The sequence below is a fragment of the Polyodon spathula genome, chromosome 12 (assembly GCF_017654505.1).
Source record: "Polyodon spathula isolate WHYD16114869_AA chromosome 12, ASM1765450v1, whole genome shotgun sequence".
Taxonomy (NCBI): domain Eukaryota; kingdom Metazoa; phylum Chordata; class Actinopteri; order Acipenseriformes; family Polyodontidae; genus Polyodon; species Polyodon spathula.
In genome coordinates this window covers 23,705,611-23,722,611 of record NC_054545.1, presented here as the reverse complement: position 1 = coordinate 23,722,611, position 17,001 = coordinate 23,705,611, and the positions used below count along the sequence as shown (strand labels likewise).

The following is a 17,001-nucleotide window of genomic DNA, read 5'->3' as shown; positions in this document are numbered from 1 at the left end:
TACAAACCATAGGAATGGGAGGGGCCATTTTGACAAAACTTTTCCGCACACTTCCAAATCAGGAAACAAATTGGAACAGCTCACAAACTAGATGCTGATAAAACCCCAGGTGATTAAAACAAAATAAGTTTAAAAAAAAAAAAAACTAAAATAACGTGAAGATATAAAGACAAACGCACGATTAAAGAGCGCTAAAAAATGCACCTCCAAAGAAATGAACGCTTTAATCACAGAAGTTAACTGATATACATACAATTTAAAAGTTAAGCATTTATACATCTCAAAACAATAAGGTACGTAACAAACATTTCCAACATACAGGTACAGCAGCATCTTTAATTCAGCTTACATTGTACTCAACTTAGGCCACTGCAGTTCAAAAGACTGAACGAACTTCTGTCAAACATTTAACCAACAATCAAATAAGGGCTATAGGTGGACATTTTGCCAAAATTTGATAACCAAAAATTAAATATTTACTATGGAAGTCGTTTCACCTTTACAGAAATAACCATGTGTATTTGCAGAAAAGAACCTGACTGCACCCACATTGTTATTTTCTCCGTGTGGACAAGTTCTACGTTTACCCAATCGTTCTCATTTTAAGGTAATTAAATCTTTTTGTAAGATTAATCTTAACAAAATCATCTTTTAATATGTATTACATCTCACAATGCTGGAAACTGAATTTTGGCAAGAGAATTAAAAAAGGAAACAATACCTTAAAATAAAGCAAATGTGCTTTAAATGCACGTTGGGTCTACACAACACTGATTTCCATAGTAAATACTTCACTTGTAGACACCCCCCCCAATCCTATACAGAGCCCTGTCCTTTCAGATTGAAGAGTGAAATAAATACAAAGTTAAACAGACTCCTCAGTATTTAAATATCTGGGTTTTTGTTTTGTCCTGGAAAAACTCGATAACACATGATTTCAGATGTACCTCATTTTATTTTATTTTACAATAATTTGTTTGTTTTTAAAAGAAGCAATGATATGTTATCTAAAGGAGATTTAAATTGTGGGTTATCAAGTTTTTCAAAATGTAAGCGTGATTTCTCTTTGATGATGTACCTGAACATCAACCTGTGACCGAGGTGACAAACTGCATCCTCTCCTCTTCCACACTTGGAATCCTCAAGCACCCCCCTAGACTCTCTCTCCTCTCCCGCACTTGGAATCCTGTCATGGACTCCCCCCTGCACACTCTCCTCTTCCCATTACTCCCTCCTGTAGCATCTTCTCCCCGGCACTCTCCTCTCTCACATGCTCTCTGCTTCGCTGATATATGCACAGGAAATCCTTGTATCTCCTCTTCAGCTCATCAATTTTAGCAGCTGAAAGAGAAAGGGAGATATGACTGCATACTTCATTGCACGCATGTGTTTCTGTAATGTTAGTCTTTAGAAATACTAAAAGTATTTTTCATTGTCTTCATCCTAGAATAATTTAATCAAACTTCCAAAGGTAGATGAAAGCACTTGAGTTCAGTAGTCTGAAGTTAACACAGATCTTGCCACTCAATAATTCGTCTCTCTTATAATGAAAATGTAGCTCAGATGAAATACAGATTTACAAAATTATGATTGGTGACTGGGGTGTGGATCACTGAAACCCATTGTACCAGGATTAAGTACGGTATTGGGGATCACTACCCTGTCTGAAGGACCCAAGGAAGAGGGAGAAAAAAAGGTGCATGCGAGCAACTCACGCAGAGAGTGCATGTGTCCTCTACTCCAGAACTGTTTGCACTGCTGCTGTCCTTCTACTGTGCTCGTCAGTGCCAGGGAGGTGAGAGAGAGCTGATTCAGGGCCTGGAGCTCCTAGAGACACAAACACAGACACAGAGCTTGTCACAACTATAAAACCAATAGCCAGTATTTGTAACTCCTTGATGCAGGCTGTGTCCAGTATTGAAGGCCTGTGCACTCTCCTTCAGTCTCTCTCTCTCTGTGTGTACCCTTCAGTCTCTCTTCCCCTCAGTACCTTGGTGCAGGCAGCAAGCAGGCTGTGTGCAGTACTGAAGGCCTGTGCACTCTCATTCAGTTGAGGAGCAGCTCTTTTACAGTACTCTCTAAAGTCACTGTCATAGAGCTGGCTAAAGGCAGTCATGAGCTGGGAGAGGTCGACAATGGCCAGACGGAGAGCAGGGGAAGAGAGGGGGGTACTGCTGCTGCCGCTGCTCTGGGGGTCCGAGTGCAGGAACACACACTGAAATGAGAGGAATACACTGGCGGTCACACACGGTTTCATTTAAACTTTAATGGTTGCAACAACTCAGATAACATTCCAATAGATTTTATGATAAAAAAAACCTCCAGTATTAATGTATATGAGACTTCATGTGTACAACACTGATGTTTAAGTGGAATATGAATAATTACTAAATATTAAAGTAAATGTTGATAAGTATGAAATGTACTTTGTTTTGTGCACGTTTTCACTTTTCACAGATGTATTGTTTAGTTTCCTTTAGTTTGAACATTAAAATAATGATATAACATCAGGTTATTATCATAACCATTACAGCATGGGTATTTACCTCATAAAAAGACCAGGAAACCTGAATCATTTAATCAAAGCTGCTCAACGAGCCTGTGACTCAGTCCTGGTCCGCCCCCAGGACATAAATTTACTGCGCTCACAGACCGGAATGTCATTATTCCTTCAAGCCTGCTGCAATCATGGACACAACAACCTTGAAGGTTATTTCGGGGAACCAGGGTTATAACAACATTCCCTTTCAAATATCCTGGAATAAAGCCCACAAAGTTGCCATGCCCTGGTGGAATGGGCAGTGAGCTTCTCTGGACGGGGCAAGTTGGCCAGCTCATAGGCAATCCTGACTGTGTGTGCTATCTGTTTGGATAGTCTCTGCTTAGACAGGGCTTGATTGTACTTCGCCCCATAGCAGACATAAAAATGTTTGGACTACCTCCAATCTTTCGCCCTGTCAACGTAGTAAACCAGGGTCTGCACTGGGAAAAGTATATGGAGCCATCTCGCCGTCAGACTGGAAAGGAGGTGGCCCGCCACCACGGGCAGATGTACTGCCCACAGTGAGAGGAGCCCTGGTGGTTGATGTAAGCCACCACTATTGTGTTGTCTGTACGGATAAGCACATGTCTCCCTCGAAAATCCTGCAAGGTCAGGTAAACTGCCTGCAACTCCAAAACATCGATATGGAGACCCTGCCATAGGGGTTCCAGACACCTTGTGCCCCTCTGCCATTCCACACAGTGACCCAGCCCAGGCTGGACGCGTCTGTGCCGACGACCTCTCTTCTGGTGCCACTACCCAGCTCTACGCCGATGTGTAGATGGGTCGGCTGTTTCCACAAAGAGAGTGCCTTTAGACAGTGACAAGACACTGTCAATAGGTGGTCGCGGTTCAACGCAGGCTTAAAAAATCCTGCTGTTGAACCAGCTGGATTTTTGCATGACTCACCATAAGGCCCAATCGCTGAATGTGGCTGGTGACAAGTTCTGTGTGCTGGAGTCTGGGCACAAATGAGCGATAATTGAGTACCCCTGATGACTTTGAGTCTCAACAAGGCCAGGAAAGCTTCCAAGCACTTCGAGAAGGCATCTTTAAAAGGTCCGTCGCGGTGAACCAGTCACCTGGCCTGACTGACTGCAACAACTGTTGCGTCGTCAACCTTTTGAACCTCCTTAGACTCAGATATAGGTTTACCTGTCTGAGGTCGAGGATTGGTCTGACGCCACCATCCCGCTTGGGCAGTAGCAGTAAAACCCTTCCTCCAACTGGAGGGGGTCTATCATGCGAACAGCCTGTTTTTGCAGCAGAGCTGCTTCCTCCTGAGACACCACCGCAGCCTCCTGTGTGTCTGTGGCAAATGTTACAGTCACGCCTCGAAAGGGAGGGGGTCCGAGCTTGGACTGCAGTGAGTAGCTTGTCTGAACGGTAGTAAGGACCCAGATGAGCAGCCATGGGCCAGTTCTGAATACCACCTCTGGCAGCAGGCACAGTCTGCTGTAAGGTTGCTGAAGCATGGTGTGCCAGTTTGCACAATGGGGGTGGCTGCTTGTTTAGAAGCAGACGCACCAGCTCCTTCGTGGAATCCCGCGCACTGTGAGAGCGCTGCAGTATCTCGTCCACCGCAGGACCAAAGGTATGTCCTCATGTAATAGGGGCATCCAACAGCGGTGCTTTATCCCCGTCGGGCACGTGTGCCTGGGAATGCCAAAGATGCCTGTGTGCAGCTATCGGCTCTGCCAGGTTCCTGCCTACAAAGCATGTTCTTATTAACCAGACGCAGCTCATTCAGCTGTTGTGGTGAGGACCTGTGACCGTCAGGTGGGTAACGGTTTGGTGACTTTAGCACAGAGTCGGTACGGTACACTGGTGCTTTAACCTCGGGCCCGGTTCAGTACCAGGTCGGGAACAGAGCAGGTTGTGACCTCAGTACAATACAGTATGGCTCCACCGGTTCGCAGTTACCATGGGTAGCAATGTTCTGCCCTTGTAATGGTGATGCAAAAGCTGTCACCAAAACAGCATCAAGATACTGTGGAAGAGATAACATGCAACACAACCAAAGCAAGGATCTTGGTCCCGCGCAGCGCTACTGTTGTTGCTACACGTGTGCTGTAGCACCACATTGCTGACAGGCCTGCGCCTAGACTCCGTGAAAACAAAAACAGAATGAAAAAAAAAGAATTCTCTCAACAAAATATAGTAACAACAATTACTTAAAATACACAAACCATCTTGTAATTTTTCAGGTCAGGCTAGAAAGGAAAAATGTACAGCGAGTGCAGTAAATGTATGTCCCAGGCTCGTCGAGTAGCTTTGATATAAATGATTCAGGTTTCTGGGTCTTTAGGGCTAAATACCCATACAGTAACGGTTACATTTTGTACTTAAAAGGTTGTTTAATTTTAAAAACTGTGTTAACCTGTGACGCAATTTCCAGGTGTACCAAAAGGGTCCCCTGAAGAAAGTGTTTTTGTAAAAGAAAAGTGCGTTCTGCACCACACAAAGAAATTCAAGCACTGGTTAATCACAATGTAAAATCATTTGTTAAGTTTTATTTTAAATAGCACTTCAATGTAGTTATTTTTCCCTTGCAGAGTTTAATTTTAAGGTTATTAACATAGCAATTATTAGCTATGCATGCAGGTCTATTTTATTTGTAGATTCCTTGCACACCAGCTAAAAGTGGTGCAATTTGTTTATAAACTTACCATAGAGTGTGTTCTATAATTTTATGTAGCCTACACAAATGGCTTATTGTTTTGTGTGAATGTTTTCTTTTATAAGAAATTAGCAGGTTACAAAACCATAAGAATGTTATACCTTTTGTTGTTTGTTTATTGGCTACCTGTAGTAGGCTATTGATATTTTACTGTATATTGGTTACTTTAAGGAGGTTCAAAAGGTTGACGATGCTTCAGGCATCATTGTCAACTAACTGCACAGCAAATGGTACTCTTGTGGCATCAGTGATGTTGATTAAGTTATCCTGTAAGTTAACATGTCCAGCTCCTGTCCTCAACGAATAAAGCTATTTGCGGCCACCGCTACTTGTAACCTTTCAAATACTTGTCTGGCCTGCCCAGTAATTTATATAGCAGGGATGGGATGATATTTTTATTAACACATAATGAGTCATAAATCATCTGGAAAAATATACTTCTCGAAATTGTAAGCTGTGAGACATCATCTCAGTTCAGTCTGGGCTTGTGCTCTAGACCTAGTTTTCATCAGGATAACCTCAGCTTGTGTGACTATTGCTTTATTTTGTCAATAAGAGTGTCTTAACTGCGCCTGTCGCTAGCGTTTACCAATTCCATTACTGACCGTCCAGCTACCCTTCCACAAATGCTTCAAACGTATTTAGATCACATACGATGTGCAGGAAATCACTTCACGTCTGCCAAGTTGCTACATTGTTGTAAAACATGTATATTAAAAAAAAAAAAAAAAGGCATCCAGCCTCTTCTCTGCTCTCCTCTCTCCCCCTCTGTACCCCAGTGGTCTCACCTCTTTGTGGATTTCCTCTAGCGCAGTGTTGGTTTTCTGCAGGCTCTCAGTCACCTCCTTCAGGGAATCTTCCCTCTGTTTGCTGGGGAGGTTGCGGCTTCTGAAAAGAAACAAATATATAACAATTATTTAAAAGTAAACAATGACAAGGACGACTGACTAAGTTTCAAGAGACTCCATCAGGATTCAGAGACGCACTAGCTACTACAGGTTACTGATTACAACAGATTTGTTTAAACATTTATACAGCACTCCCAATATAACTATGAATATGTAATTCAGGGTGACCCACGTTCAGTTCAGTAAAAATGCTCAAACTGGTCAAATTAGTATAGACCAGACAATTGTTCCAGCTAAATGTGTTAGCATAGTTATAATAACACATTCCCCTTTCCCTCTCTTACTTCTGCAGGATGCAGTGTTGCAGCTCTGCCCTGCAGCCTCCCTCTTGCTCAGCAGCTCTGATCTTCCAACCCCCTCCCCTTCCTCTCTCATTTCCCATTCCCTCTCTCTTACTTCTTGGATGCAGTGTTGCTGCCATGCCCTGCAGCCCCTCTCCTGCTCAACAGCTCTCTGATCTCCACTGGCCAGGGGTGGCATGTGGGCTGAAGCATCGTTTGGAGATGAGGGCTGGAGAAGAGCTCCTTTAGAAGCGCTTCATTCCTGCACACCTGCTCAATGAGAGGCTCCCTGAAACACACAACACAATATATGCCATACATCACACAACACAGCACAGGGTTCAGCTGGGGCTGTGACAAATTATTTTTGTGATCAAATATTCTATTAATATATTGAATAATTGATTACGTGGATAAAGTGCAGGACTTCTCTACCACCCCCCCCCAAGATAACAAGATACCGTTCTGTGTTTTAATCAAATAGCGGTTTCCCAATCGAGATTCCACTCACAGATCATCCTGGTAAAACATGTTTAGAGAGATCAATGTGTTTCATCAATAATGCTTGAGTGATTTCCGTGGTGACGTACACATTGCGTGCGACCAAATCCCGCGAGGATTGCCCCGTGTAACACCCCTGACAACTCAAGCATCACATCTAGTCAGCGCGCTGGTATGTCACGTAACCGTCTCTGCTCACTGAAACAAAGCGTAAAACTGACACTACGACAGCCAAAGTATATACTTTTATATTGAAGGCTATTACTTTTCAAACCAAGTTACAGACTGGAATTACAATCTACTGTACTCTGCTCACCATGATTAACATTGTTATGTTGTTGTTACCTTTATTAAATCGTTAACGTTATTTCCCAACCCAGGGGAAAATAAATAAATAAATCGAAATACCGCAGTTATTATCACCAACTCAGATTTAGCACGTAGCATGTTAACATCGTTTTTTTTTTTCATTTCTTTAAAGTAATTAATAAAATGTACCGGCAATTCTATTTTAAATGTATGGTGCGTGCTTGTAACTTATTGTACCGAGTGAATCAACAGTCTCACGTCCAAACCGTCAGCCAAGTGTACATATATACTTACATCCTTGATATATGGCCTAAATTATACGACTAAATAGTGATAAAAATAAATAAGTAAATAAATAAATAAATAAATAAACAACTGCTGCTGGTATTGGAACCAAGATTTCAATTTGCAACTGAAACTTTACTGATGCGCTTTTTATTTTTTTTTATAGTTTAGTTTAGCTAACGCCTTTATCCAAGATGACTTCCTTAACTTACGCCAGCAGCTTATATTGTTCGTTTTGGGTTGTCCTTTTACTATTGCAAACAAAAGGCTCTGGACCAAATAGGGTTGTTATAGCAAGGGTGTACTGTATTAAGTATTTGACTTATGTGCTTAATAGATAACACTTACACACTAATATATAATGTGTGCACATTTGTTATTTCATTTTTGTTATTTTCCACCACCCAGAGTTCAACATTTAACAGCGTGTGTAAAGAAGTTTGGATCAGATTCCAATATCATCCTTTACAAAAAAAAGTAACATACTGCAAGTATACTTGTGCCATAATTGTTTGGTTTTAGTATACTATTGGTACCATTATACTGTAGTATAATTATATTGCAGTATACAACTTTGTATATTCTTTTTGTAAATAGTGCAACGTAGTTCTCAAAAATTGTACATTTCTTAGATTGTATCTTATTTCTCCTTTGCATACCTGCATTGTCTCTTGCTAGATATTCACCTCCAGATTCTGACAAATACTTTTAGAAAACCAGGAGCAACTTCTGCTCTGGATCAAAAAGTTATAATGCTCTGCGGCCGACAGCCTGGTAAAAACAAATGGAAATCTGGAAAAAGTATGGAATTTTGATGTTGAAAAAGTATATAAGAACATAAGAAAGTTTACAAACGAGAGGAGGCCAACCGTCCTATCTTAGTAGTTTGGTTGTTAGTAACTTATTGATCCCAGAATCTCAAGCAGCTTCTTGAAGGATCCCAGGGTGTCAGCTTCAACAACATTACTGGGGAGTTGGTTCCAGAACCTCACAATTCTGTTTAAAAAAGTGCCTCCTATTTTCTGTTCTGAATGCCCCTTTGTCTAATCTCCACTTGTGACCCCTGGTCCTTGTTTCTTTTTTCAGGTCGAAAAAGTCCCTTGGGTCGACACTGTCAGTACCTTTTAGAATTTTGAATGCTTGAAATCAGGTCGCCACGTAGTCTTCTTTGTTCAAGACTGAACAGATTCAATTCTTTTAGCCTGTCTGCATATGACATGCCTTTTAAACCCGGAACAATAATTATTTCTAGAGCAGCAATATTCTTTTTGTAGCGAGGTGACCAGAACTCAATACAATTTTCAAGATGACGTTTTACTAATGCATTGTACAGTTTTAACATTACTTCTCTTGATTTAAATTCAACATTTTTCACTGTATATCCGAACATCTTGTTGGCCTTTTTTTTTTTTTTATAACTTCCCCACATTGTCTAGATAAAGACAATTCTGAGTCAACAAAAACTCCCAGGCCTTTTTCATAGATTCCTTCAATTTCAGGATCTCCCATGATATTTATAATGCACATTTGTATTGCCTGCATGCATTATTTTACACACTTCTCTATTAAATGTCATTTGCCATGTATCTGCCCAGTTCTAAATCTTGTCTAGATCATTTTGAATGACCTTTGCTGCTGCAACAGTGTTTGCCACTCCTCCTATTTTTGTGTCGCCTGCAAATTTAACAAGTTTGCTTACTATACCACAATCTGAATCATTAATGTAGATTAGGAATAGCAGAGGACCTAATACTGTGGTACTCCACTGGTTATCTAACTCCATTTTGAGGTTTCTCCACTAATCAGCACTTTCTGTTTTCTACATGTTAATCACTCCCTAATCCATGTACATGCATTTCCTTGGCATGAGATACCCTGAGATACTGTACCTATATTGAGTAGTGTACTTTGTACAAATCACTGTCCATAGGTCAATTATGGGCAACTTGTCGACATTTGGTTGTCCAAAAAAATGTCAATGGACTGCCCGAAGTACCATTACCAACATTTTGAGAGCCCTGCTAACAATAGATTCAAAAGTAAACCAACAATGTATGCTGATTATATAAACATCAACACAGATGTTTGCTCTTGGAACTTGTAAGTGCTACAGCAATGAAAAGTGCATAAATATAAATGCATACAAAAATGCATACATTCTTTAAAAATGTGTTCTAGGTAGAAGCTTTGGCAAAGATGTCTAATATCAAATTTACATTTTTACTACAGAACTAAAAAGTTGTTCAAAATAAGCGCCACAGGTGGTGTACATTTTTGGGGGGTAAGGCTACAGTAGCTCATTATCGATTACATGCAGCAAGTGCAGCTATGGCTCCACCAGTACCCTGCCTAAATCAGACCGTCCTGTCAAACTGGATGACCGAGCACTGAGGAGACTGATCAGGGGCTACAAACAGGCCAATGGCAACTTTGCAAGAGCTACAGACTTTTATGGCCAAGACTGGTCAAAGCATGTGATAACAATATCCCAAGCACTCCACAAATCTGGCCTGTTTGGTAGGGAGGAAAGAAAAAGAATTACTCAAGAAACCCAGCTTGAATCCCGTTTGAAGTATGCAAAAAAACACTAAGGAGATTCTGTAGCCACGTGGCAAAAAGTTTTGTGGTCTGACAAAACCAAAATGGGACTTTTTGGCCTAAATGCAAAGCGTTATGTTTGGTGCAAACCCAACACAGCAGGGGTGGCAGCATCATGTTATGGGAATGTTTCTCATCGGCAGGGACTGGGGCACTTGTCAGAATGGAACGGAAAATGAATGGAGCAAAGTACAGAGAAGTCCTTGAAGAAAACCTGCTGCTCTCTGCAAGAAAGCTGAAACTGTGACGGAAGTTCACCTTTTGTCATAATGACCCAAAGCTACACTGGAGTGGCAAAGGAACAAAAAGGTAAATGTCCTTGAGTAGCCCAGTCAGAGACATGACCTAAATCCAACTGAAAATTTGTGGCATGGAACTTGACAGAGCTTGAACAGTTTTGTAAAGAATGGTCAAATATTGGCAAATCTAGGTGTACAAAGTTGGTAGAGACTTATTCCAACAGACTCACAGCTGTAATTGCTGCCAAAGGTGCTTCCACCAAGTAAGGGGGTGGAGACTAATCCAGTTATGATCTTTCAATATTATATTTTTAATAAATGTTTTTATTGAGAAAAAAAAAATTTTCTCCCCTTAACACTGTGGAGTATGGTGTGTAGATAAGTGAAAAAAAAAAAAAAAAAAAAAAACCTCCTAAATCCATGAAACTTTGAGGCACTGGCACAACAAAATGTGAAAAGTTCAAGAGGGTGTAGACTTTCTATAGGCACTGTACTGGTATGCTGACAGACTTTTTCAGCTTTTACTTTACTCTCAATAGGATCATAATCTGAACCTAATTCAGCTTATGGATTTCCAAAGCGGTAAAGACAGCATTATTTGTCTGTGTGTAAAACAACCCCCCCCCCCCCTCCTCCTATAATGATCACTGTCAGTGTGCACAAAGCAGGTAGCTCTTAGCTTTACATATTTTTCATAGCATTACACCTACTATTGCAGCTCAAAATACATTCTATTTTATTACAAGTCCCCTAACACATACATATATTTACTATTTATATTGAAAAATACTTTTTTCTGACAAACAGAATTGTATTCTTCTAGAGCCCCTTTCACACCTACATGCTCTACACGGGTCATGACCCGATGTCATGCAGGTCGGCTATGCAATTTCACACTGCTTTCTGAAGAAGCAGGGTCGACCTGGGTGACAGAAGCAAGAATACAGTGTGCATGCCCAAATGTTGATTAGAGGAAATGTTTCTTCATCCCTGCTGCAATCTGGCTCATGGTGTTTTAAATCAACAGAAATATGGCTAAACAGAATAAACAGAAACGTTCCTTGTGGAAGTGAGACCTTCATGCAGACGTGGTTGCTTGTTACTTCATCCGTTTATGAACACCGTTCATGCATTTTATCTTGCTCGACCTGGGTCAGTGTGTTGACCCGCATACTGAGGTTAGTCGATGCCGACACGGGTACCTGGATTCACACTATGCGGGACTGTGACCCGGGTAGGCAAAACCCGGGTTGGGATCCGGGTAGGAGCGCCACTGCGAAAGGGGTTTAATACAAAGTACAAACAATTTGCAACAAATGTGCGTTGGAAAGGAAATGTGCGCTAACATTAGAAGATTCTTTCTCAACCAAAAGTAAAATATCATGAACTGTGACAAATTTAATTTTTGGTGGTTAGTTAATTCTTCTGGAAGGCCCCTTATTGAATTACTATCTTGTACTATAATGAAATGAAATAGAAATAAAAAAACAGCGTTTTACATGTTCATGCTTTTCATTTTCTATTGCATTCATAAACCGTACCACTCAGCCACGCTTTAAGAAAACAAATATAATTCTTACCACAATCACATTCAAACCCAATGGCACCCCACCAAATCTCCTATTAAATGGACTTCTTGAAAGTGTTATATTTCTATGATTATCTATAGTTAATACAAGATACTACCATTAATATATATAGATATATGATATATATATATATATATATATATATATATATTATATATATATATATATATTATATATATTGAAGACTGACATACTACCTCGTCTCTCTTACCCTGCCTCCCTCTCATCTCTCGGTATCACATCCACCAGCTGTTCCAGTAAGGCGAGCTGCCGCTGAGGACTGGAAATTCCCTGAAACCAGTAAATAAGACCAGTCACATCAGTATCAAGCCAACACACAAGAACAGTCAGGTTTGTTGGGCCCCCTTTGTGGCTCACCTTGATGAGGTCGAAATCATCCTGGCGACACAAAAGCATCTCATGGCAAAACTGCACTAGCTCTGTCAAATGGGATGGGGGAAGAGAAAGCAGCAAATAGATTAAAACAACTATTTAACTAGGCAATCAAGAATCTGTATTCTTTGCGTTTACAGTGCAATATTTCCTGCTCTGCACTAGAAAACTAGAAGCTTTCATTTCAAGATCTTCTGCTGTATTGGCAGTCCCTTCAGAAGCTGGGTTATTTTATTATTTCACCTTTTATCTGAGTGTCTGGTTGGGGTCCCTTCAACCCAGAGAAGTGCTTCGTCATGGGGGGGCAGATACTATAAGATAGAGAAGGGAAGCAAGCAAGTTTAAAATATGGCTTCATAGCACGCTTGATTTTTGTGCTTCTCAGTGTGCGTTTTACCTTACCTTGTGCAGATCCACTGCAGAATGTCAAGTCTGTGTATTGAGGGGGTGCACAGCAGCTCCTTCATGTCGTCAGCCTCCCTGAGAAACAGCCCTTCAACTGAAGGGCAACCCAGAGCCTAACGAGAGAAGGCAAGAATGAGTATATATATTTCCTTTCTTGTGTCATCTTAATAAAAGCTCAATTTCCACTTGTCTACCATTCAAGCACAGTACAGATTTGGGTTTTCTTACTAGTGCCAGGACCGTTAATAAAATGTTTTTTTTTTTTTTTTTTTTTTTTTTTTTGGGGGGGGGGCCCTTATACTAAACACCCTTTTTAACGGCAGCTGTGTCTACTCATTCCCCTTTAAATCTAAGCCCTGATGTGTAACAATAAAAACATTGGTTTCCCTAATGTTATCCTCATTACATTTATTATTTGGAATATAAATCTCGATCTAGTCTGTTTTTCACATGTACCAGAAAAATAACGTTACATCTGTACAGTTGCGCCGCTTTATCGGGAAGTAAAAAAAAAACAAATATATATTTTATATAATTTTTTTTTTTTTTTGACTACATCTTTCAGGGGTAGGATGAGCGAGATCCCCTCGGTGAGTGCAGATTTATCCTGTCGCACTGTGCTACACAGTCCTGGATCGGTTCAGGTGCCCGCAACAACCACAACACTGGTACATCTCGGCGAAAGCACAAGTTAGCTCCCTTTCAACTGGTGGTACGACAGGAATAGACAGATATTTTACAGTAAAGTAGACAGTTAATATGTTACAATGTTAAAATATACCCAGATCACTAGAAAAACCTACCACGTTGTATAACATATTAAACTCAACCTGTGTGTGAGTCAGCCGGCGCAGGCAAACGTGTGCGGGTCGGATCTAGAGTAAGACAGTGCTGTAGCGGGTTGGGGTCTGAAGCGGGTCGTAAAAAATATGACCGCAGAGGACTCTACACTATGCTACGCGTTCTTCGCTTGAAAATATTGTATGCCAATTAAACGACTTAAATAACATTGGGAAGAACCGTCTCCCATTTAAGCAGCAATCCCGATTAGGCTGCGCCGACTGTACAAAAAATACAAATATAACCAAACGATCCTTGCAGATGGTTAATGTGTGGTGTTTTTGTCAGTGATGATGGGCGGTAAAACCTTTTTTTTTTTTAAAAAAACTACAATATTTGCCAGTGTTTCTAAATTTGAGACCACACAGCCATAAATAATACCGACAGTACCGCGTCCAGTTGTGTACCGTTATCAATAATCTCGAAACGGACTGCTGTTCTGTTTCTCTCGTTTTAAAGAAATAAATATCCGCTAAATCAGTCTGTCTTGTTTACCTGTAACTTTTTGTAAATCTTGACAGAAAGTTCGCGTTCTTTCAAACTACCCGCCATCTTCCTTCTTAACTGAAACTGAAGAGAAATAACGTCACACTGCTATCGGGTCTATATCTCTCTTTCCCAGGCTAGTATTGGACAAGACCAGCTAGTTGCCTTTTTTATTGGTCACAGGGTGATCGATCAAACTGCAGTCCCGCCTGTCCACAACAGAGTACCGTATAACCGGGCAAATAGGAGTATGTACTTGGATACAAACTTTTTTATTGATATAATTCTGTTAATCCTTTGGTTTTCATTTTGAAACGTTTCATATATGACCACATTACACATACCGCTGCAAATTTGCGCACCACAAGGTGTCGGTTATCATATTAATTATTTTAATTCTCTTCCACTTTTTTGGGGTACTGGGAGACAGTCAACATGGTTTTAGGAAAGGGAGATCGTGCCTAACTAACTTGCTTGATTTTTTTGAGGATGCAACATCGATAATGGATAATTGCAAAGCATATGACATGGTTTATTTAGATTTCCAGAAAGCTTTTGACAAAGTCCCGCACAAAAGATTAATTCTCAAACTGAACGCAGTTGGGATTCAAGGAAACACATGTACATGGATTAGGGAGTGGTTAACATGTAGAAAACAGAAAGTATTGATTAGAGGAAAAACCTCAGAATGGAGTGTGGTAACCAGTGGTGTACCACAGGGATCAGTATTAGGTCCTCTGCTATTCCTAATCTACATTAATGATTTAGATTCTGGTATAGTAAGCAAACTTGTTAAATTTGCAGACGACACAAAAGTAGGAGGAGTGGCAAACACTGTTGCAGCAGCAAAGGTCATTCAAAATGATCTAGACAAGATTCAGAACTGGGCAGACACATGGCAAATGACATTTAATAGAGAAAAGTGTAAGGTACTGCACGCAGGAAATAAAAATGTACATTATAAATATCATATGGGAGATATTGAAATTGGAGAAGGAATCTATGAAAAAGACCTAGGAGTTTTTGTTGACTCAGAAATGTCTTCATCTAGGCAATGTGGGGAAGCTATAAAAAAGGCTAACAAGATGCTCGGATACATTGTGAAAAGTGTTGAATTTAAATCAAGGGAAGTAATGTTAAAACTGTACAATGCACTTGTAAGACCTCATCTTGAATATTGTGTGCAGTTCTGGTCACCTCGCTATAAAAAAGATATTGCTGCTCTAGAAAGAGTGCAAAGAAGAGCGACCAGAATTATTCCGGGCTTAAAAGGCATGTCATATGCAGACAGGCTAAAAGAATTGAATCTGTTCAGTCTTGAACAAAGAAGACTACGTGGCGACCTAATTCAAGCATTCAAAATTCTAAAAGGTATTGACAGTGTCGACCCAAGGGACTTTTTCAGCCTGAAAAAAGAAACAAGGACCAGGGGTCACAAATGGAGTTTAGAAAAAGGGGCATTCAGAACAGAAAATAGGAGACACTTTTTTACACAGAGAATTGTGAGGGTCTGGAATCAACTCCCCAGTAATGTTGTTGAAGCTGACACCCTGGGATCCTTCAAGAAGCTGCTTGATGAGATTTTGGGATCAATAAGCTACTAACAACCAAACGAGCAAGATGGGCCGAATGGCCTCCTCTCGTTTGTAAACTTTCTTATGTTCTTATGTTCTTATAATACTGTAGTCTCCCCTACAATTAATGCGCATATTTGTGTGATTATACGGTAAAAAGGCACACTGGCGTTTCTGTTGTGGCGAAGCGTAGCAACGAATCAGTAAAATAGGACAATCGATCCTATTGTTCAATCGTGCAGTCCCATGATTCAGTGTAATCGCTACATGCGCCATTATTGGAGCCCACTAGGAGGTGGAGAGTAATAGAAAGCATTAGACGCACAGCAGAAGAAACAGATCTTTATACGATTTCTAATTTTGTAAGATCATTTAAGAACCAGTCTATGTGACAGTTGAAATTGATTTTGTAATTCTATGCTAAAGTCACAGTTGTCTGATTCCTAAACAGATTATTTATCCACTTTGTGACCATAAGGATCTATGAAGAATTACAAATTGATTTTTATGCAATTTCGTATGCTTTTGTATAAATCTGTCTACCTGGGTCCATTTATAGCAGTTGTTATGTATTTGTTATGCAGTTGTATATATGTATCTGTATATTATATATATGTATATATATATATAATATATATAAATATATATATATATATATATATATATATGTGATTCTTGCTTATACTTTGGCACCCCGATGAAGGGGTGAATGCACTGAAACGTGTGTTTTGCCTTTTTTAAAATATGTAGAATAAAATAAAAATATAACAACTGAACTTAGTTTCATCCATATGGAGTTGCCAGTGTTTCTGTATATGTGAAATATTTGAGTGTGGATCATACATTTTACTTGACCACATGTTATGTTCTTTGTTTTGAAACATTTAAAAAGCTTTAAAAAATAAACTGGTTGTCATGTGTTTATTTGTTCTCCTCCAAAGGGAATATTAATTAATCAGTGTAACTCCAGCTTTTCTCTAGCTTGCCTGGACTCTAGTAGTCATTGCCACTATATTCCCAAATGCAATTTGAACTAAAGATGTGTGAACCAGTGTCGTGTTATTTTCAGGTACATGTTAAAAAGTGGTACTCTAGTTATACCTCAGCCGGTCAGCTTTTTTGACCCCACCTTTATATAACTCAACCTATATGTAACAGTAATTTATTTTGTACACATACAGCACAAACACAATCATAAAATCCATGTACAATGTTTCAAGCATAAAAGTATTTGAAAAAGCACTTTTACTTTGTAGAAAATGTTTAACACATTAACAAAAAAGTGTATCGCCCGGCCCTGAGCCAATATGCCTAACCTAAAAAGTTTCTGTTTATCAGGGAATTCATTTTACCAACTTTATAATATATATA

At 39.9% G+C, this 17,001-nt stretch overlaps 1 protein-coding gene across 1 annotated transcript; it reads right to left on the bottom strand.

Moving 5' to 3' along the window:
- Positions 1 to 810: 810 nt before the first annotated feature.
- haus7 (HAUS augmin-like complex, subunit 7) lies at positions 811 to 14,145 on the bottom strand. Its single transcript, XM_041265124.1, has 10 exons — positions 14,066 to 14,145; positions 12,728 to 12,843; positions 12,569 to 12,636; positions 12,311 to 12,372; positions 12,144 to 12,223; positions 6,527 to 6,700; positions 6,011 to 6,110; positions 1,991 to 2,215; positions 1,716 to 1,827; positions 811 to 1,341 (listed from the first exon to the last, which is right to left on the bottom strand). Exons 1-10 carry the CDS (start codon positions 14,120 to 14,122, stop codon positions 1,190 to 1,192), a joined length of 1,146 nt encoding a protein of 381 aa, XP_041121058.1. The 5' UTR covers positions 14,123 to 14,145; the 3' UTR covers positions 811 to 1,189.
- Between the last annotated feature and the right edge of the window lie 2,856 nt (positions 14,146 to 17,001).

What these genes read in the sequence shown, in the direction of transcription:
- haus7 (XM_041265124.1), bottom strand. Translation starts at nt 14,122, where the DNA reads ATGGCGGGTAGTTTGAAAGAACGCGAACTTTCTGTCAAGATTTACAAA. An exon ending in ACCAGACACTCAGATAAAAG is followed by an intron (nt 12,373 to 12,568) that starts GTGAAATAATAA and finishes CCCATTTGACAG; the next exon opens with AGCTAGTGCAGTTTTGCCAT. An exon ending in TGCTTGCTGCCTGCACCAAG is followed by an intron (nt 1,828 to 1,990) that starts GTACTGAGGGGA and finishes TTGTGTCTCTAG; the next exon opens with GAGCTCCAGGCCCTGAATCA.